Source organism: Perognathus longimembris, chromosome 2 (assembly GCF_023159225.1).
Source record: "Perognathus longimembris pacificus isolate PPM17 chromosome 2, ASM2315922v1, whole genome shotgun sequence".
Taxonomy (NCBI): Eukaryota; Metazoa; Chordata; class Mammalia; order Rodentia; family Heteromyidae; genus Perognathus; species Perognathus longimembris.
Window position 1 is genome coordinate 124,323,379 of NC_063162.1, and position 22,505 is coordinate 124,345,883.

At 38.0% G+C, this 22,505-nt stretch overlaps 1 protein-coding gene across 1 annotated transcript; it reads right to left on the minus strand.

The window, feature by feature from the left end:
• Positions 1 to 18,338: 18,338 nt before the first annotated feature.
• Gpr85 (G protein-coupled receptor 85) lies at positions 18,339 to 21,748 on the minus strand. The gene is made up of 3 exons (XM_048337901.1): positions 21,687 to 21,748; positions 21,405 to 21,521; positions 18,339 to 20,324 (listed from the first exon to the last, which is right to left on the minus strand). The coding sequence occupies exon 3, from the start codon at positions 20,152 to 20,154 to the stop codon at positions 19,042 to 19,044; it is 1,113 nt and encodes a 370-aa protein (XP_048193858.1). The 5' UTR covers positions 20,155 to 20,324; positions 21,405 to 21,521; positions 21,687 to 21,748; the 3' UTR covers positions 18,339 to 19,041.
• Positions 21,749 to 22,505: the final 757 nt, after the last annotated feature.

Below are 22,505 nucleotides of genomic sequence, written 5' to 3' on the forward strand. Positions count from 1 at the left end.
TTCTTCCACCCACTCATTTATTCAGCAACGTCATCAGTACTTATTAATATCTACTGTCCTCCTTCCTTTAATCTCTTTGTGTTGGACTTCCTCTTCGAATTGCTGGGAAGGTTTATTTACAAAGTTTCTCACCACTTCCCTGACAAGTTTAATTTCAAGTCCTCAGTAATTCTTACTTTATTCCATATTCCTGTAGTTATTGGGGTCATATTCCATGGCCAATATCCCACTGAACTCTGCTTTTACCACTTTTATCTAATTCCTATATCAATCAACAATTTTTGTCATTAAACTAATTCTCAGTCCCTACAAATTTATTTCTTCCTTACCTCCTTCTTTCAGGTCCAGGATCCTGTGCTATTTTAACACAGTTATGAACTGATTTGCTAAGCTATTATCACCTGATGGCAAAAAGTTAGAGAATGTTATTTATCCAATCTATTCTGGGACATCTTTGGTGGGTATAAGCTTTTGTGGCAAGTGGTAGTACACATTGGAGAGATACATTTGTCTCCATGGGTGTTTAAGTCAAGAAGAGAAGATGAAAAATGAGAGAGAGGATTAAAACACTATCACTGAAGTGCACGGGATGTTCATCTCATCTAGACATGATTAGTCAGACATGATGACTTCCTAGAGGAAGCAAAATCTTAACCAAGAGAAAGAAGTAGGTAGAAATTAATATTCAGCGCGATTCAAGTACAAACTCTCTGAGTAAAGATGAGGTATAAATGGCTCATGGTAATGGGAAACACTAAACGTGGCAGAAGAGTAAACAGACTGAAAAAAGATGAGGTAAGAGGAGGTTCACAGGGCCCAGGTTACATCACAGAGTTCATATTTTATCCAAAGAGCATCAGGGAGCCATGCAATGTTTTTAAATAGGGCATAAGCATCATCAAGTTCAGTTTTAGAAAGCACATTTTGGCGGAAGTACAGAGAATCATTTGCTTGGAGGGAAATACTGGATGTGGTCCATCCAGTTAGAAGGCTTCTGCAGTGATTCAGGTAAACAATAAAAATGGCCAGAGAAATGGGGGAAATCTAGAATTCATTATACATTCTACTTATTAATTCACACGTAAATATACACTGATTCTCTGCCAAGCACAGTGCTGGATTTTAGAGATTAAGTAGTAAATGGAACAGTCAAAGCCTCCGTCTTTAGCAGGGGATTTTGAATAGTTATAGCAAATGGTCAGATCATGAGATTAGGGACTACAGGACAGGGGACCTGGTAGAGACTAGGCATGAAAGACATGTAAAAGTAATACCTTCCTGTGGTTGTACCCCCACTACCATTGTATCGCATCTGAGTACCCTGGATACTGTTTATACAGGTATTAGAACTAGGGAAGGGAAAAGGCAATATTAAAATCAAGAGACAAAGGATAAAAAGACAAACCATTCCAAAAGCAATACTTACAAAACCATTTGGTGTAAACCAACTATACAACTTTTGGGGGGAGAAGAGAAGAGGGAGGGTGGAGGGAGGGATTTGAGGGAGGAGGTAACAAGTTGAACAAGAAATGTAGGGCTGGGGATATAGCCTAGTGGCAAGAGTGCCTGCCTCGGATACACGAGGCCCTAGGTTCGATTCCCCAGCACCACATATACAGAAAACGGCCAGAAGCGGCGCTGTGGCTCAAGTGGCAGAGTGCTAGCCTTGAGCGGGAAGAAGCCAGGGACAGTGCTCAGGCCCTGAGTCCAAGGCCCAGGACTGGCCAAAAAAAAAAAAAAAAAGAAAGAAATGTACTCACTACTTTACATATGAATCTGTAACCCCTCTGTACTACACTTGGACAATAAAAAAAAAGTTAAAAAAGAAATAAAAGGCAAGCTCATATGTAAAGCTATTATTTCACATATTTTTATTAACATTATATGCCAAGAACTCTTCACAATATAAAGATAGAAAAGGGAATGATAAAATTCTCTAGATCGTGAATGTTATGCTCAGTGGAAAGCTTCCTTTCTGGTCTTTTGATTCATATATATCAGTAGGAAGCTAGGGTTGGAGATGATAATAGATTTCATAAGATATTTGGCTATTGATAGTGAAACACAGACAGATCAAAATCCATGGAATTCAGGAGAAAGAGCAAGCTTGGGAAAACTGTACATGTTACTTTGATGTCTCAAGAGACAGGAGGCAAGAATAGTTCAGTAGGTGGTATGTATAATGGTTAGACACATGGTTTCTACATGCCGATTGACAAATTTCAAACACATGCAAGCTCCATCATTTTGGACAAATTACTTAACCTTTTTTATCTCAGTTTTTGATTTTGGCAATTTGGATAATAATAGTACCTACATTGAGAGATGGCTGTGGCCGTTAAATGAGGTCATCAATGTGTGGGGTGTGAAGGAGTCAAAGGAGGGTGTGCATGACTCAAAGTAAGTCTTAAGTGTTATCTATTGTTATATAGGGTATATATTTAGTAATTACATCATTTTTATCAGTTGAATATTACACATAGGTAACAAACCTAAGGTTGACATCATTAGCAATATAGATGTTATAAGTGTGTGTTTTTATCATAGCAACTCCCTTGGAGATATAAGTAAAGAAGGAATATCTTTCTTTGTTGTTATTATAAAGATGATAAAATAGTTCAATAATGGTCCTAATGCAGTTGATTATCAGTGCTCAATGTAGGATATGAGATTTCCCAAGGAGTTTCAAAAGAGTGGTATGAAGAATGGCCAGGATAATGTCTTCAAAATGAACCACAATGTTTAAGAAATAAAACCTGCAAAAGAGACTGAAAGCGTCTGACCAGAAAAGGAAGAGCAATCCCAGATGCTCATGATATCGTGGAATCCAAAAGAAATGAGAACAATAAGGAAGACAGACTGTTAACTGCCTAATAAATGGTGCAGAGAAATTGGGCTAGCCATGAAATGAAAAGTCTCATTGGATTTGGCAGGTAGAGTGTTCTTTATGGCTGGATCAATATATAATGTTTTGTTACAGATGCTCACTTTCAAGACTTATGTCCCTTACAGAATGGTAACAGTTGCTAAGTTAACAGAATTATTTTGCACACTGTTAGTTCCTCCTGCTTGGTTCCTACGACTGTAAGTAAAGTTAAAAATGGCTCCCTGTTTCAAAGTTTTCATAAGAGTTGACTGAGAATGTCACTTTTTCATACACCTATTTTATTAGTTCAGTCATTCTTTCCCTTACCTTTTCAAAAAAGTGTCAAAATGGCAAAATTGATTTTCTCAGTTCTCAACATTAAAAAGTTGTCTTCTCCATAATTTTATAGGCTGCATGCCTTTAAGGACATATGTGCATATAAATTAAGATTTATTCATCATTTCTTTCCTACTATTTGTATATCATTTATGAAAGTAGGAGATATGATTATTATTTGGATCAATTTTTCTTTCATCTAGCTTAAAGAAGTAGTGCGATAAGTAATTGAAGCTGGGTGTGGTGATACATACCTGTATTCCTAGCACTGAAGAGACTCAAGAAGGAAGATTGTGAGTTTGAGACCAGCCAGGCCTAGTTATTGAGTTCAAAAGCAGGTTAAAGGCTACACCAAGACATTGTGTGTATGGGGAAAAACAGCATAGTTGAAACAATGTGTTTCTCTTTCAACTAGAAACTACTTTCAGCTTAGAAACTGGCTAAGTATCAGCACATAATGAGGTCTGAAAATTTTTGTGTGTTTTGTTTTATTTTATTTCTTTGTCCCACTACTGGGGCTTGAATTCAGGTCCTGGGTGCAGTCCCTTAGCTATTTTTTTGTTCAAGGCTAGTGCTCTACCACTTGAGCCACAGTTCCACTTCCCACTTTTTGGTGGTAATTGGAGTTGCATAGACTTGCCTGCCTGAGCTAGCTTTGAACCACCTTCCTCATATCTCAGGCTCCCAATTAGCTAGGATCACAGATGTGAGACACTGTCACTCACTTCTGAGGATGTTTTAAGAGCAATGATAAACAAGACTTGTGGCTCACACCTGTGGCTGAGATCTGAGGATGGTGGTTCAAAGCTAGCTAAGGCAGTTAAGATCACAATTCAGCTCCAGCCCAGACAATCTGAGTGACTCCATCTTCAATTAAATAGGAAAAAATAACTAGAGATGTGGTTCAACTGATAGTGCACCAGCTAGAGAGAAAAGAAGTCAATTTGAGGTCTCACAGACTTGAATTCAAGTCCCAGTACTGGCAAGAACAATGAAAGTGAGATCAAGGAACACTAGACGAGATTGTCTGAATCACTCAATAGATCAGGATCCAAACCAGATTTTCAGGTAGAACTGTATTCTTTGTCATTTTATAATACATAGACATATTCCTAAATTATTCCATTTTAAAATAAACACATATTTTTGGCTATATAAATCCTATTACTAAATTGTTACTCAATAGCTTTTTTTTTCTTCATGTTGATAAGCAAATCAAAATTACTCCTGTTAACTGGTAACAAACAGAAAGTAAGAGACTTATATTCTTCTGGTGAAGAAAACACAGGATCCCCTGAAATTTCCTTCTGTTCAGTGGCATTGTAATTCTTTCATTTTCCCAAACAGTGTGATGGGTTATAATAAGAATTCTAATATTATTCCATAGAAATATTCATCAGATACAGAAACGTAGGCACAATTAGCTCTATTTTCTTCAGAGCCTTTCAGAGTACATTTGCCTATTAACTCATCCCTGATGTGGCATTTGTGCCATTGACATACATTCTTTGTTCTGTAGACTGAAAACAGCTGTTTGTATTATTCATCCCAGAGTGCTATTGTTTTGTGTTTTCTCTTCTGTTACATTGGATATGGTGTGAGACCCTATCATTTGACCTCCTGAGAACATTGTGGAGTGGATTGCTTTGAACTAAGGGTCCTAATTTTCTCTTTTTTGGGCATCCATTCACACATAAATCTACCGAAGTTCCTTATGCCACAACATTCTTGAAAAAATTACAAAAAAGAGACAGCTTGACAAGTTCAAGTTTGTGATGAGGAAAAAAGAAAATCAGGAAACTCCTATTTTATTTCCTTCTCGTAAAGTAAATGAAATAAGATCTGATATGAATTTCTAAAAAGAAATAATGGTCACTCTGGGTTTTTAAATAATACAATTCAAAATGAAAACACTATAAATTTGTGTAAAATAAAAACATTTTCCAGAGCCAAATTAGGAAAGAAGTGCTTGTATTTTTCATAGCTGCTCAAAATAATCATTTGCATTTTTAACCCTAAAGAAAGTCCCAATTATTTCCATATTTAGTGGTGACTTTGTGCAGCCAGACTATATCAATCTTTAGCTTTTGTGTGGAAAAAGAAAGGGTAGGTGAATTGTGGAGTGGAGACTTAGGGCTAATCACAAAACAATAGCAGTGTTTGTCATTTCTTTTGCTCTCTAAAGAGGCCGATTGTCCCTGTCTTAACCCCATCTCTGTATTAGTTTGTTTCAAAATTCAAAACTTACACCATTTACGGACTTTATTTTGGAGCACCTTTTCTTGCAATTAAAAAAGCACTATCAGTTGAATCAGCAATAATTCACTTTCTTCAAATATATAAGAAATACTAAATCACACAGTCTAAATAGTGCAATGCTCTTACATTCCTCAAACTACACCTTTACTAGGATGTTTGGGGAACTGACCAGGAAAGTACCGCTTCTGAATTATTGCACAGAACTGTACACCATCTCCCCTGCCGGGAACTATTGTAAGCCCATGAGCTCTCCTCTCCGTGAGATGCAGTTTCATGATATAAGTGAATATTTTACTGATGACAAAATGCACAGAATTCAGTCATTTGGGGAGGATGGAGAATTTGCTTTCCTAATTTGGGAGACAAACTTATGTATGAATTTGAGGATCAATTTTTATCCTGTATTTTCTTTAGTTGTTGAAATTGAAAAGTGACAGTAAGAGCATTAATTATGACAATACTGTTAAATGATGAGTCTTTTAACAATATAGGAATTTTATGTCCATCCTGATTTTAACAAATAAGATAGTAAAACTGTTTTAAGGAGAAAATTTAAACACTATTAGAAGATATATTGATAGCAAGGATTTATTACTAATTTTTGAAATGGGATAATAAAATGATACCTAGGATTTTTTAAGCATGTCCAGTACCAGAGTTTGAATTAAGGCCTGTGCTCTCACTCTGCATTCTTGTAAGATTCTTTTATACAGTTGAAACAAACAACTCACAGATTAATAAAAATTGCAAAGAAGCTATTTCATATTAACTATAGTTCTAGTGAATTTGACCGTGTATCTGGGTTTTATTCACTGCACTATCATTTGGTCTGAATATAGTGGGACATTACTATATAATATGTGAATGTAGATATGTTTATGTAAAAATCTGTGGAGTAAATAACTAGATGAAAAGAGATTTATAATAATGAAACCATCTTCTTTATGTTATTTCCAAATTCAATGAGAGTCATGTTCAATTAATTGAACAGAGACAATGTTTTCATTTTAAGAGTTAAAAATAAATATTTGAATTTTTTTGTTTATAATTATCTCAATCTCAGAAGGACTTTTGATCTGAAGGTTTCAGTTTTTAAGAAAGATTCAACTGTGAAAATGAATTTTTCCCTAGGATTATGAAATTAAGATCTAATTGTTTAGTTTTATACAGTTCCCTTCAGACTGAGAGTGCTCATTCTCTGGCAAACTAAGACTATAGATGGTTATTATACCTACACTGAAATAACACATTTTCCTCATTTGTTTTTATTTACAGTAACTTTGATCACAATAATAAAATAGTAAGTACTGTCATGTACTAAAATCAATGTCAGTTGAATATGTTGACTGAGATATGATTATTCTGACAGGTAGGGTGATAAGAATCTGTAATCCTAGGTACTCGGCAGGAGAAGACAAAATGTTTTCGAAAGCTAGGTTATCTAGGGAAAAATTACTGAGACCCTGTTTCAAAAGCAAAAGTTAAAAAGGAAGGGCTGAGGGCAAGTTTCAAGTAGTAAAGTCTAGCATTCACAACATCTGAGTTCAACCTCTAGTAGCACAACAAGAGAAGAGAAAATTATTCTAAAGTAGATTTGAATATACAGTGCTTAAAAATTCACTTGCTGTTAGGTTAATATTTATAGCATATGAAAACAGAATATGAAATTGTAGGTCATATCCTGAGTGATGTTTCACAGGGAGTTTTTTTCAATCACTTGCCTTTGAACCATCTGATAAAATTTGGGTTGTTGTAGATTATAGTTTATTCATAATATGCTTAAACTAGTGTGCAAAATATACTGATACTGAAACAATAGTCATCTGTTCTTAATAAGGTTAACTCTTTTCCTCAGCCTTATCTCCTAACTTCTATTATGTAGTAGTGTGCCTTATTTAAAAAATTCTACGGCAGCCAGGAGCCAGTGACTCATGTCTGTAATTCTAACTGCTGAGGAGGCCGAGACCTGAGGATCGTGGTTCCAAGACAGGCCAGGCAAAAAAGTCCCCATGAGGCTCTTATCTCCAACTCACTACTCAAAAACAAGAAGTGGAATTGTGGTTCAAGTGGTAGAGCATAAAACCTTGAGCACAAAGAAGCTCAGGGACAGTGCCCAGACCCTGAATTCAGGCCCCACACCTGAAAAAAAAAATACTACAGTTTAGCTGATTTCTAAATGGAAAAATAAAATAATGTAATGAACATCCTTACTGAAGCATAGATTAAGAGGTACTCTTTCATTTGAACTCAGAGTCTTTAGTTTGTAAGGCTGGCACTGCTACTTGAGCCACATTTCTAGCCCTAAAAGATATACTTTTTCCTTCCTTCCTCCCTCCCTCCTTCTCTCCCTCCCCTTCCTTCCTTCCTTTTCCTTCCTTCCTTCCTTCCTTCCTTCCTTCCTTCCTTCCTTCCTTCCTTCCTTCCTTCCTTCCTTCCTTCCTTCCTCCCTCCCCTCCCCTCCTTCCTTCCTTCCTCCTCCCCTCCCTCCTTCTCCCCCCCCCCCACACTCTCTCTTTCTTTCATGTGTCAGTCCTGGAGCTTGAACCCAGGGCCTGGAGCCTGGATACTGTCTCTGAACATTTCTGCTCAAGGTTAGCACTCTACCACTTTGAGCCAGAGAACCACATACACTTTTTTGGTGGTTAATTAGAGAGAAGAGTCACACAGCTAGGAATGTGGCTTAGTGGTAGAGTACTTGCCTAGCATGCTTGAAGCCCTGGGTTCAAGCCCTACAACCCACAAAAAAAAAAATTACAACGTTTTGGGCTGGGGATATGGCCTAGTGGCAAGAGTGCTTGCCTCATATACATGAGGCCCTGGGTTCAATTCCCCAGCACCACATATATAGAAAACGGCTAGAAGTGGTGCTGTGGCTCAAGTGGTAGAGTGCTAGCCTTGAGCAAAAAGAAGCCAGGGACAGTGCTCAGGCCCTGAGTACAAGCCCTAGGACTGGGAAAAAAAAAAATAAAGAGTCACACAGACTTTCCTGCCCTGGCTGGCTTTTGAGCCATGATCCTCGATCTCAGCCTCTGGAGTAGCTAGGATTACAGGTGTGAGACACCAGTGCTCTACTAGATGATACACTTTTTACATTTTTTTCTAGTCTCGGGCTTGAACTCAGGGCCTGAGCACTGTTCCTGGCTTCTTTTTGCTCAAGGCCAGCACTTTACCACTTGAGCCACAACACCACTTCTGGCTTTTTCTGTATATGTGTTACTGAGGAATTGAATCCAGGGCTTCATGCATTCTGGGCAAGCACTCTACCACTAGGCCACATTCCCAGACTCTAGAAGATATTCTTGATTAATGTGTTCAAATGTGTTTAAATGTGAATTGGGTCTTTGATTGAGCTAGCTTTGTGGGATAGGAAGATAAGGGTGGCTTTGTTTTGTTTGGTGAGTCATGTGTGTCAGAGTGTGTGTGTGTTTGTGTGTTTATGAGGTGGTGAGAAAGAATGGAATGGTGGAAAAGTAATGAAAGAAGAATATGGATGAATGAAAATGAATCTATGTTAGAAAATGTATTAATAAAAACTTTGAATTTGATCCTATGTACAAACACAAGAATGTTCTTAACTAGTGAGATCAACTTCTAAATCACCTAAGAAACTGGCCCTATCCTTTCTTTCCCTCTATTACTTTCAAATCCTTCAACTCACAATAATGGTTTCTTTGTTATGATACTCATGACCACCACTGAAAAGAAACCTACTATTCTTATGAAGCTTCTCTCAGATAATAGCTTATATGCTACATCAGCTGTCTTCTGCTAACAGTGAAATGTATTTTAAATATATATTCCTTTCTTCTGCCATTCAGCAGTATCAAAGGCAGTAAGACTCTCTAGTTTCTTTATTTTTTTTGTTTTTTTTGTTGAATACAGTAACTTGGTCATAATTACCAATAAACGTATAGTTATAGTTGGTAGAAAATATAATAACTCTCCATTGAATATTTAAGAATATATGTATCACATATTTATAATTTAAGTTGATCCTAAGACTTTAAGTGAGAGCAACTTTTCCCCATAAGACTCAAGGCAGTAGACAATGTCTTCCTTCTTATTCTTTCTGAAAGTGGCAGTTTTTCACCTTTAAGATGGAAATACAAAGCACTGGTACTGACGCACTGCAAAAAAAAGCTCAAGACCTTCCAGGCATAACAAATAATAGCACCAAAGAGAAGAACACAGGTTCTTTCTGCATCAGGAATCTCAGTAGCATCATATCTAGAGGCACTGATGCAATAATTATACAGAATTTCCAGCACACTTGCTGGTGTACCAGGACCATGTAAAAATAGGAACATTTGCTTCCTTGAATTATGAATCCTAGCATGCATGAATATTTTCCCATGCTCCAACTAAATCTTTTATTGCTAGTTAAAAGTCACTGCCGTTATGAGAATATCTGTTTTAGTTCACTCTCTTAAAATTCAATAAGCTGAATCAAAATATAAAAGAAATGTTTTATACTAATTAAATCATTTTGTTATTGGCAATTAGAATTATAAATAACAATTTCGCTATTAGGTCTAGTCATTGAAATCTGTCTTCCTTGTTTGTGATTTAAAATAACAGAGAAACACTTGTGCATTTGATTGCATTTAAAAGCCAATGTCTTGCTGGGTGCTAATGGTTTATACCTGTAATACTAGCAACTCAGAAAGCTGAAATCTGAGCACCTTGGTTTCAAGCCAGCCTGGACAAGAAAGTCTGTGGTACTTTTAGCTTCAATTAATCAGCAAAAAGCTAGAAATGGAGCTGTGGCTCAAGTGGTAGAACACAGAAACACCAGAGTTGAGTGCAAAAAGGTAAGAAACAGTGCTCAGGCCTGAGGTACACACACACACACACACACACACACACACACACACACACACACACACAAAGAGAAGGAAAATAAAAGGAATAAGCCATGTCTTCACACCTTCACAGCACAGAAAATGAAACTTTAAAAAGAAAAGTCAATTTATGTTCCTTTTACAAGTCTTGAACATGAAACCCTAAGTGCCTTCCAGATTTCACTGAAGGAATTATCAAGCTACCCGACATGATATGCACTTATGAAGTTTCTGATCAAAGGTGGGTCATTCGGAAATCACAGACTTTGTAGGTTAGAAATGTATATTCCTGTATTTCCTGCCCAATACATTTGAAATAGGAACTTGAGGCAGGTTTGCTTTCATCCAAAAGAACTCTATGAATTATTTATAATTGAAGACAGAACATAAAAAGAAAAAAACAGGGCACAAATATCCATAATTTGGTCATTTGCAATGGAAGCAGAGCATCAAGTCTGCCTGATTAAAATTAAAAGTGCTTTTATGAAGTTAGCACATGAATAAAGCAAAAGCCTGGTGAAAGAGTATTTTAATAAGCTATATTTAGATTTTTTTGTTTTCTCCAGTGTTGATGTCAACAAGCTAGGATCAAATTGGGCCTGCAATTGCTTAGGTAGGAGCCCAGTTTGTTTAAGTATTGCACATTGGAAGTGTCTCTCAGTGGACCACTGCCAGCTGTGGGAAGCTGTGCTGGTTAGGAATAGCCATGTCATTAATGTCCTGGAAACATCAGTGACCCAGATAGACAAACTATAGATTTTTCCAAGCCAGAGGAATTTCATTATACAGTGAGAGAACAAAGAGGTCAAATGAATTGACCATGGCCAGTAGCTGATCAGCAGACAATCTCCTGACACTCGGCCTGACATCCTTTCCCACTTTGCACAGGATAATTAAATAGAAATCATATTTTATAGACCCTACCATGCCAGAGCCAGTGGAGAGGGAATGAGCACATCATAATAATCTCTTGGAAAGATGGGCTTGATAAATTCCCTGCTAAATAAAATGTCAGATGAAAAGAATGAAATTCAGTCCACATGAAAACAGAGATTTTCAAATGAGCAAACTAACAGCATACAAAATGTTGTGAAGTGGGGTCAGGTGTCCATGCAACTGTCCAAAAGTCAGTAGATAGAAAATTGAGAGGCATACTTGAATTCATGAGTACCAAATAATCAGTACTTATGGAGCAATTCTTTCATGTTCTCCGTGAATCATCCCTCTTAAGTATAGATCTAAACACTCTCATCAACAAAACCTATGGAGACACTTGAGGACAGAGAGAGAAGTTTGCTGCTACACATGCTGGAAATGCTGTTTCTGGAAGATGAGCCTGCAAAGGAAGACTTAACAGAGTCAATGAAAAGGATCTATCCAGCTGATCACAAGCATCTGTTTCAAATCTCTCCTTTGCAGAATGTGACAAAAGTGATGTTATGCTGTAGAACAGGAGTGATCTAGGTAAAACTGTCCACCTGGTGTGAGTTGTGTAACCTACTTTTAAAATCTGAGCAATGTCCTTCTGAAAAGTCATTTGAAAATATCAGATGGATTCTCCTCTCTCAGCAGTAACAGGCTTCTACATGAAAGTGGGAAGGGGTATTAGTAACCTACTACTATCCTTTGCTCCCTTCACATTCACAGTGGGAAAGGAGAGCAGTCAGTAAGGTTTGAGCTGAATCTGAAGGCTTTCAGCTCTGGCGCCACTCTATTCCTTTTGTTATCTGTAGTCTCTAACCTACTTTGGTAATTTTGTTAAAAGTAAAGCAGTGGCTTTAGCAATAATAGTAATAGCCAATATTTACGAATGTCTGCTCTGGGCTGGACATTCACTTGTGTAAGTTAATTCTCTGTGTCTCTGCTTTAAATTCATAAATTATAGATAGGAATCACATGTCGTTGTGATCATCAAATGAGTTAAGTACATGAAAAGTGTTCAAGGTAAAAACAGTCAAGGTAAATCTTTGGAAGCAGTAGCTGCTGTTCCTTACTCTTCAATTTATAGGGAAACATTGAGAATCCAAGAGGAAGATCCACGGTGTTAGTAAGGGAAATCTAAGGTTTTAAACCTTCAGATCTTGTGCTTTTGAACCATACAGCATTTCTCCTTCTAGTACCAGACACACCACATAAACTTCGCTGATTAGTGGATTCCCCTGTGGAACACTTCAGAGCTTTCTAATGTCTTTTCCTTTAGCTCCTGTGGTTTACTCCCTCTATCTGAAATGGCTTTCTTAACGTTGTCAGGCAGACAGAATAAAAATTACCCTTCAAGCCTTAGCTCAATTGCCACCTTTTCTATCTCACCTTTTTCCTCCCAGCTTCACAGAGTTAATTGCTTGTCTGTGTTCCTCTAACACTTGTCTCACATATCTCCTTCCAGCACTTATCACATTGTCTCATAATGTGTTTATATCTGTACTGTTGGATGATGAGCTTTATTACTGTAAGATAGAAGAGCTTATTTAAGATACTAGACTGTGCTAAGGGCCTCACAAACATGTACTCACTGAATCTTCTCAATAAACCCAAAACACATCTACGATTGTAATTTCCTTTTATTGATGAGGTATAGAAAGGCCAAGTCATTTGAACAAGAACTTACATGCAGCAGGTGAACAAAAAGTGATTTGGGAAATGAAGTAAGTCTAAATGGAAGTGATTACTAAAAATGATCAAAACACTTTAAATTCAACATGTTCTCTGACAGAGGACACAAGAGCAAATACTTCTTTCATTTATTCAAGCAGATGTTTTTCTTTCTTGAAAGTATAAAAAAAGCAACTAGTTAGCTAGTTTAAGTTTGATTATTGATTTAACTTTAAAACTTATTAATATCATGATTAGCTAGGTGGGGTAGCTCATGCTCATAATCCCAGCTCTTTTTGAGGCAGACATTGCAGTTCAAGTCCAGCCTGGATAAAGGTTAGGGAGATCCGATCTCGGAGAACAAGATGAGTTATGTTGTGTATATGTAATCCCAGAGGTCAGTCTGAGTTCAGTCAGATGAGAAATTTGAGACCCTATCTGAAAAATAACTAAAGCAAAAAGGGCTGGGGAATAAGAGACTGACTAGGGTGGTAGAAATCTTGCTGAGCAAGTATAAAGCCCTGAGTGTAAGACCTTAGTACCAACAAAAGAAAAAGTTTAATAATTGCCTTCCCCATCATATAATAAATGACTGGTCTCTCATTTCATGATCTTGAGTAGTCACATAAGGTAATTGTTACATTAGATCACTGTCTATTGAAAAACGTCATAAACTAGGTCACGCAGTATAGTGTCAGTCTTAATATTTGTGCCACGGATCTATCGTTTTCCAAATGCAGAAAAACAAAGAAACTGCTTTCTACCACCAAGCTGAGCTTTGAGGGTAATGGCTCAGAATCTTTGCTGAGGATGATGTGGACCTGTGTCATCAAAAGGAGTTAGGGCTCCCTGTGAATGACAGGTGCAAATAACTCCAATTCCAAGTCACCTGTGAGTTCTTCAAGGCCTATTTCTAGAGCCACTCAGAGGGAAACACATTCTCCTGGCTTTCCTCTTGAGGCCTTTCAGAATCTGGTACTTGTATTAACTGCCTCATACAGTGAGAGTAAAACTGGCTTTAAAAGCCTTTTAACCCAAAGGGTTTGAGCAGCTAATGGACTTCATCCTTTTGGCAAAAGAAGACAATGTAAAAGCATCTTCTTTATTTTAAAAACCAGGTCTTACTTGTGCAATCTTTAAAATAAAGTTAAAGCCTTTTGATTTTTATTATAAGAGGCTGTTACATTGCAGCACACAGCAAAAGGAGTTATAGCCTCCTCTCCCCCCAAATATATCCTCTACACTGTTCCAGCTTCTGTTGTACCTTTTACTTACTTGACTATTTTGATTGGTGGCAAAACAAAACAAAACAATGTCATGTATAAAATGGTATTTTCATTTTACCCACTATACAGTTATAAATTAGTGCCTCAAAATTGAGCAATTCTATCATTTTAATGGTGTGTAAATAAAGTTTCTCAGAGAATGGATAAATCACAGAACACTGACATGCTCAGAGTTGAAAATATGAACAAAACTTCCAGAAGCTCCCTCCAAACATTTGTAAGAGCATATCAACAAACATGAAAAGCAGTGTGATTTTGCATAGAAAAACTCAGAAGATTTGGGAATTATAAATAATCCACAAATCTGGTGACCATCTGTATTGATTAGTATCATTAAGCCAATATTGGAAATATGACCATTTACTACTTTAGCTCCTTTATTTTTGTTTCCATAAAGAATAATTATAAGCTGGGGTTTCTTGTGTATTAATAATGTACAGCTACACATGGACTATAATGAAATAAATTTATTTAATGATGACTACACAAAAGGGAAGAGTTGTGGTTCTGTTTGCAACTTTCCTAATCCCAGTTGAAACAAAATTCATTATTATTTAGCCTAGCCGAAAGGTGTATGTATATATAAATGTGAATGTGTTTTGCTGTATTTGCATTCGAAATAAATTTGGGAGTCCAAACCAATTATTTTAGCTGATAGGGATTTGACAGTTTTGCTTTAATCCCAAGAAGGAGTGATGAAAAATGCTGAGCGAGTGTCATGCTTTAAAAAAAAAATTTTTTTTTTTAAAGTTCCAAAATGTTCCTGTGGCAGTGACTCACACTTGTAACGCTCGCTACTCAGGAAGCTGAGATCTGAGGGTTGTGGTTCCAAGCCAGCCGGGACAGAAAAGTCTCTGTGGGACTCTTATCTCCAATAACTTACTCAAAAAAGCAGGAAATGGCACTGTGGCTCAAGTGGTAGAGCTCTAGCCTCGAGCACAAAGAGGCTTACCATGGACAGCGCCCAGGCCCTGAATTCAAGCCCCAGGATGGGCAAAAAAATAAAAATAAAAATGCACCCTGTTTCAATATTATTCTCACTTTTGTTTAGCACCAAGCAGACCCCCCAGAGAGTCATTACTATATTAAGTAGAAATAAGTCGCATTTTACTGGCATACATTCTTCTGCTAATCTGAAAGAAAGAATAAGCATAGTAGAGAAGACTCACCTCTGTGTCTCTTGAAGAAATTGAAACATGTCTCTTGTGGAACTGAGCAACCAGGAAATAGAGGACCTTTGGCATTTAGATTTCATTGTGATTTTGTACATAGAATTAACAACACAAGAACTGTTTTTAGAACATAGCACAGTAATTCATCTAAATATGATGGAAAGGTCCTGATACTTTAGTAGAGTGGTGGATTTTCCTCTGAGTTAATTAAGTAGATATGTAAAAGATGAGAAGGAACACTAAGCAAAAATAAGAGATAATGAACTGGAGGGAAAAATGGAAGACAGTCAATGTATGACCATAATACATATTAACCTGTATCAAGAATGTTTACTATTTTAGCACTCACAACTTATTGTCACCACAATGAGTTGTTTCTGACTAGACTAAGAAATCTCATTTAGAGATTGTTTTGTCCTGTTTTCCATTGTGCCAATACCCAGCACATAGTTGTTGAACAAATGAATAAATGAGCCATCAACTGAAGTAACATTCATGGTGGCCATACCTATGGGTTAGCAATGTTAAATCAATTACAACCTATAAAAAGTATTGGTTCTGAAATCCAATTAACTAACATCTGAAAAAAATAGTCCTTTTTTCATCTAACCACTATGATTGATATTGTACTATTTAAATAGAGCCTGAACAAATTACTCAACAACTTTTGCCTTAGTTAACATCTGCATGGGACTTCACAGTCACCATCTGAATGTCTAGCTCTAGCCAGACATCTCACAAATGAATCCATTGTGCACAGAAAGAGCCAGATGAGAGAGTACAGGCACTTCCATGCAATCACATCTCCACTATGAAGGAAAACAGTTCAAAGACTGTTCTACTCTGCTGTGTAATTAGTCCAAGAGGGACCCATTATTATTGATAATGAGTCTTTCTCATGGGGAAGCTGGATTCTCCAGTGAGAATGCATTTTTACAGGGTGAAGACTGTATCATATTCAAGTTATATTAGTTAGCAACTGTTTTAAAATGTTGAACGTTGGAGTGGTTGCCAAATTAGTATTACTCATTGACTTATGAACATTAATGATCAATCTGAGATAGGTATCATCCATTACTTCCCCGCTTGACACTTAAATGCTAAGAATGGGTTTAAATGACAGTCACTATAGTTTGGGTTTATTCACTGACCACTCAGACTTTTCATTTGTCCAGTCTGTTTGGATCTGTTATTCTAATAGCTAAGTGGAGTCAGACAGCCTCACTTTGCTCTTGTTTTCTCTTCCTTCCAATGCTGTTAATTTATACCTCAGTTTTCTTGCCTAAGTAATGGGGGAAAGTGTTGATAAAACCTGTTATCTCTAGCCTGAAGACTGTGGCTGAGTTTTCTACTGATTGTTTTTGATATTTGAACCTCGAAGTAGAGTTTTCCACTGCAAATATATCTTTCATGTAATTTTGTTTTGCACTAGACACATGTCACCAGGACATCATGAAATGTCCTTTATTGCCTTAGGTAATGGTTTTGGTAGCAACAAGGAGTCTTTATAACTACATCCAATATAATATCATTCATTACACTTTGTTTTACACCTAATTGAATATTATGCAATAAACTTTGGCTCAGATTCAGTTAACTTTGGTGTGATAAATGATGCCGGAATGCACACTAATTCATGGCGTGAGCTGTCCTAACATGAGCAAAACTGAGCAGTTGCATATACCAATGAAACCTTTCAGCTATTTTTCCTTTCATATTTATATTGATATTTTGTTTGTAGATCTACAATAGCAATAAGAAATATTGTCTCATCAAATTCTTAATATTATTTTTCAAGTATAACCCCCACAAATAAAACAACAAAAATAATAACAACTTTCTCTGGCTTTGTTAAAATGTTATTGCAAATCATTGTTACAAGTTCAATTTGGAATCCCAAATTTTCACTATGCACCAAATTCAAGTGTAATGATCATATTAAAAATTTCAACCTAATTATTAGGCATGTATACATTTATAAATACAGCTGGAATGTAAGAATAAAAAAGAGATGAGTATAAAAAGTTACCAAATAATGGCTTTTACAGATAATATTTTGTAGGACTGAGAGTATAGCTCAGTGATAGAACACTTGCCCAGTATGTAGTAGGCCCTGAGTTTGATCCCAGTACCACAAAAACAAAACAACTTTGATAATCTTTTGTGAAGTTAAGACTGTTGTTCATATAGTTCCAGTTCTATATTATAGCAGATATAAAACTAAAACTAAAACATAAAGCCTTAATAAAACTAGTCTTGCTACTTTGTGTTTACTTCCCAGATTAAAAAAAGTTTATATATATGTATGCCAAAAATGTAAAATTTATTCCAAGTAAATTAACAGGCTACACGGGTAAATTTTGGCAAATGCAACTTTATATTGAAGTTCACACATCTGTATCTTAAAGAATGAGACTCACAGAATCTAATGTATTTCTAAAAATACCAGAAATCATATTATAAGCTTTCACAAGTTAAAACTGAAATAATTTAAACGACCGATACACTGAATGTGCAGAAAGTATAAACAAGACTGTGCCTTCTATAGAATAAATGCTCCACAGATTGTGCAGGATTGCATACTAAGGCTGTGGTCTCCCCTTGACAGCTGACTTAAAATATAAACATACATCAACTGCCTGTCTTTTAGAACACACTCAGATGGGTAGCACACCTCAGAAGAAAATCTCATTATTCCAGGGATGTGCACCTTAATTTTCAAATCATGTGAGGACAAAGGAAAAAAGTATTAAATGATCTTCCATGCACTTCCAGATGAATGACCATGACCAGTTACTGATTCGTTATCCCTTGACTACTAGCTTCAATGCTAAATAAGATGAAGTATATTAGATCACCCTTTAAGGCAACATGTGTTTATTTTCATTATTAGAACTGCTCAGTTGTGACCAGTTGGTACCATTAATGTTGCCCTCTAAACTAATATCTAGCATTTGGAAAATATAAATGAACTGGAAAACTTTTATACTAAATCAACAAAACCACATAATACAGTTCAATGCTAGCAATTTCACTAGTAGGTAAGGAAAGTGGTAGTTAGAAATAGCAATGTATTCATACAAAAAAGGTAAACTCTAATTGGAACCAATATACTGCTTTGGAATGCTCCCCCCCCCAAACTTACAAGGCGTTTTTTAAAATGTGATATCCCAGTAATTCATGGCACGTCTTTAGTGAATTACAGTACTTTAAGTCCCCAAGTAGTTTAGTCTTTGAAAAACAAAAATAGTATGAAATGTTTTAAAGTCTTTAAACTTCTAAAATTAGTTTTCATCAACACATTTACCTCATGTCAACTTAATTTATTAAGATGTCCAATGCTAATTCGTTTTTTGATGTTGTTTTTCATATGTAATGATATACACAGCATTTAGCACTGATACTTAGCACCTGCTACTTTCATTATCTAGTTTTCAACCACAGAAGGAAACTTAGGGCAGTGGTTCAGTCCTTTCTTAATTACAAACCTTCACCAGCAGTCAGCAGGATCACTCTGAGATTTAAAACTGGATTATAGGTGAACTATTGCAAAGACTGCAGAATGTTGCCCAAATCCTTATAACTGCTGATCCCATTCTTGAATTTCTTCTCCAGATATGGCTACAGGCCACAATTGCTTAGCAGAGAAGGTTAGTGTTTCACAAGGCTAAAGATTTACAGATGCTCCCTCATATAACACAGTAAGGTTCCCTTGGTAACCTGGATTTTCTGCAGTACAGAAGGGTTGTACTGAAACAGCGCCTCAGCTCCCTGTTGGAGAAAATGCAGACAAAAGGATTGATTCCTGCTTGGGCAAAACTCATCCAGACAGCGGCCGTTAGAAATCCTCCTGGTACTACAGGGCCTCTTGCAAAAACTCTCCAGTAACAGGCCACCAGGTAGGGGCCCCACAAGGTTAGGAAGAGAAAAGTCATTATATAGAACATTCTGCTGATCCTTTTCTCCATTTTGAACTCGTCTAAGACCAATAGCCTTCTTCTGCCTGTGGTGTTTGCATTTTGCCGGATGCCCAGCAAGGTGGGTGGTGTGGGACCCCTTCCAAATCCTGCTAGCCAATTGGCAGCTGCCTGGCCACTGGCTCCAGGGCCATGAAAAGTCCAGTTCTGGCTGACTGCTGCTACAAACTGGACTGGCTTCATTTTCCTTCGATCGTGGACAAAAAATATCAGCTTGAGGTAGACAAGCTGTGTGGCTAGGAGGATGAGAGCAAGGAGCAGCATAAATCCTAAGGAATCATTAGCCCTGAAGGAGCGGTGTTGGAAAGTGCACTGATCTTCCTCCCTAATGAATGAATAAGTGCCCACATCTAAAACTGGGGGGAACGCCATGGCCACAGACAGAGTCCACACCATGCAGATCACAGCCAGACACGTCCAAAAGGTCAGCCTCTTTGTATAGAAGCGGTGATGGGCGATAGCTAGGTATCTGGTGACACTGATGCAGAAGAGCATGAAAGCAGTGTGGAAACAGGACAAAACCCCCAGAAAGGCAATCACTTTGCAAGTCAGAGTCCCGTAAGTCCAGGTAGAGCCATTTTTGACAGAGTTGAATACGAATGGAAAACAAATTGCAGATCTCAGGATATCTGAACAACAAAGATCCAGCAGGAAGTAGTAAGGTGCTCTATGCAAGGTCTTATCTTTCACTAGCAAAATGGAGATCAGAAGGTTGCCCACCACGCTGACTCCTATTATGAAACCCAAGGAAGTCAGTTTCAGAAAGGCTGTTAGAGGCGAGAGATTTTGCAAAATGTTGTCAGCTGCATGGCTATAGTTCGCCATAGATGGATGGAGGATAAGGATACAGCCTCAGTCAAGTCTCATGATCTAGATATAGGAACAAGGAAAAGATAGATCCATACATTTTATTGAAAGTGTAATCCACAAAGAGAACTGATTCGATCTGCAGTCATGCTTCCTTTTTTCTTCCATTTGATTTGCCATCAGAATATCTGAGGGGGGAGGGGAGAAAAAGGAGCTATCAGTTCTTAAGTTAACAAGCAATGATGTCAGTGCTAACATAAAGCTGTTCATTTATGGGGATGCCAATAAAGTTTTAATTTTGAATACTATTATTTGCTTTAGCATGTCACTTGGCTTTTGAGATTTTTTTCAATGAATTGGCTTGTTTAGTTGTCTAAGCTAGGTGCATTTTAAAAACATACCTGTTCTAGAGAATCTATACTTGATTGGGCACCTTTGGAAGAGAAGGAATAAAATGTTCCACAGTTGAAAGAATCTGCAAGAGTGCTGATAGGAGACAAGAGGCCACCTATATTTGCGTGAGGTTTATTTGTATTGTCAGTATTTATAGGCAGTTTCTCTGCTGGTATGGACCCCAAAGACTCTGAAAAATATTTGTCTTTGAACTTAAGTGCCACTGCTCATTCTGCAGAAGAGTGTTTGTTGATTCATCTTAAAGCATGATTTCAATATTCTATTTCACAATAGACAGGGACTTGTCCCAACATCAGATGTGAATTAATCTTTTGTCTTTTCTTTCCTACCCCACCCTACCCCCACTCCCACCCCCCCTTTTTTGGCAAATCTTGTCTCTTTTAAACCCACATGATTATTAAATATGGTTAATGTAAATATTGGCTGGGGAAACACACCCAGAGGAATAATGCACTTCTATTTGTAAACCTTGGCTGCCTGGATTCCAATGAATATAACATGAACCCGTATTTCTTAGGCAATTAAGCCTTTCTCATTTATAGGGATCATCTTTCCTTGCAAATCACAAGTGGCTTTATTTTAAAACGAAATGCACATTGTCTCCTAGGTGCCTGGCAGCCACACCAGGGAAATCAGCTTCTTCTGTTATTCCTTTGCTACTTCTCACTTGCCCAAAATATGCTGATCCGAGCCCGAGAAAAACGGCGTTCGATGATTTTAATTTCCCCACCGGTAACATCCCAGGGTAAATACCAACCGCATCATGAAACATTACGAAACCTGAAATCCGCCACCCCTGGATTTATAATAGGGGGTAGGGGAGGGGGAGGGGGAAAGAGACATGCATTACATACGCGAAGATGGGGAGAGAGATTGCTTCTGTGCTGCAAGGCGAGGGTTCCCGGAGATTCGCAGGCTGCTGATATTCTTCGGTCTTGCAACGCTTTCCAGAAACGGAGCTCTCAATAAGCCTTACGGAAGATGCATTGTCTGAATGTACTTCCATTATGCAGTTTATTGTCAAAAAAAAAAAAAAAAAACCCCTCGGGGAGGGCTCTTCCCAATGAACCTGCAGTTTCGTCCACACCGTGCAACCCACCCCTCCCCCAGACTTCACCCAGAGTATATCCTCCTACCTGTTGGTGTTGGATATCCCGACAGACTATAGCTTCTTCTTTCTATAAATTGCTGATTTTTTTTTTTTTCCCTTAGTGCCTTGTCTGAGCATCCAGGCAGGGCTCGGCGGCGCCTGCGCGCTGGAACCTCCTTGAGCTCCAGCCGCGTCCTCCCCTGTCGCAGCGGCACCACCGTCTCCCCGAGTAACGCAGGGGCCGCGGCGGCGGCGGCGCGGTGGCGAGGGCGGCGGCAGGGGTTGCTTCAGCCTCTCCCGGAGCTAGCAGCAAGCCCCTTCTGGCTCCCAGAGCTTGCTGGGTCTGTGGATTGCTCGGTTGCAGTTCAACGAGCAGAATTAGGCTTTGATCCCCTGGGGGTTGGTTCTGAACTTTTCCCTCTTCGTCAGTGAAGTGGGGGGCTTGGAGAGGCTGGTGTGGGACCTCAAGCCCATCCCTCTTCGCCTAAGGCTGAGCACAAAGCCACGCGGCCCGGGACGTCCGCCTCCTCCTCGCTTTCCCGGAACCCTCGCCTTCCCACAACATGGTCTTCCTTTCTCTTCCGAGGTGGTCCAAAGCATTGGAAGCTTCTTTTAGAATTCTTCTTGCTCGATTTTGTCCCTGCCAACCTTTGGGTTTCCAAGTTAGCTGGGAGGGCAAAAAAAAAAAAAAAAAAAAAAAAAAAGGGCGGGAGGGGGAATTAAAAGTACAGTCAAAAAAATCTTGTCAATGGGGGACAGGAGGGGGCGGGGGAGGGAAGCAGGTTAGGGCAGCCCTGTCTTTTGTTAGTCATCATCTAGTCTCCTAAAGCATGCCAATCTGCCTTTAAGCGAGGAGAAGCGAAGT

Bases quoted from the DNA above. Each gene is read 5' to 3' on its own strand.
- Gpr85 (XM_048337901.1), bottom strand. From the start codon at position 20,154: ATGGCGAACTATAGCCATGCAGCTGACAACATTTTGCAAAATCTCTCG.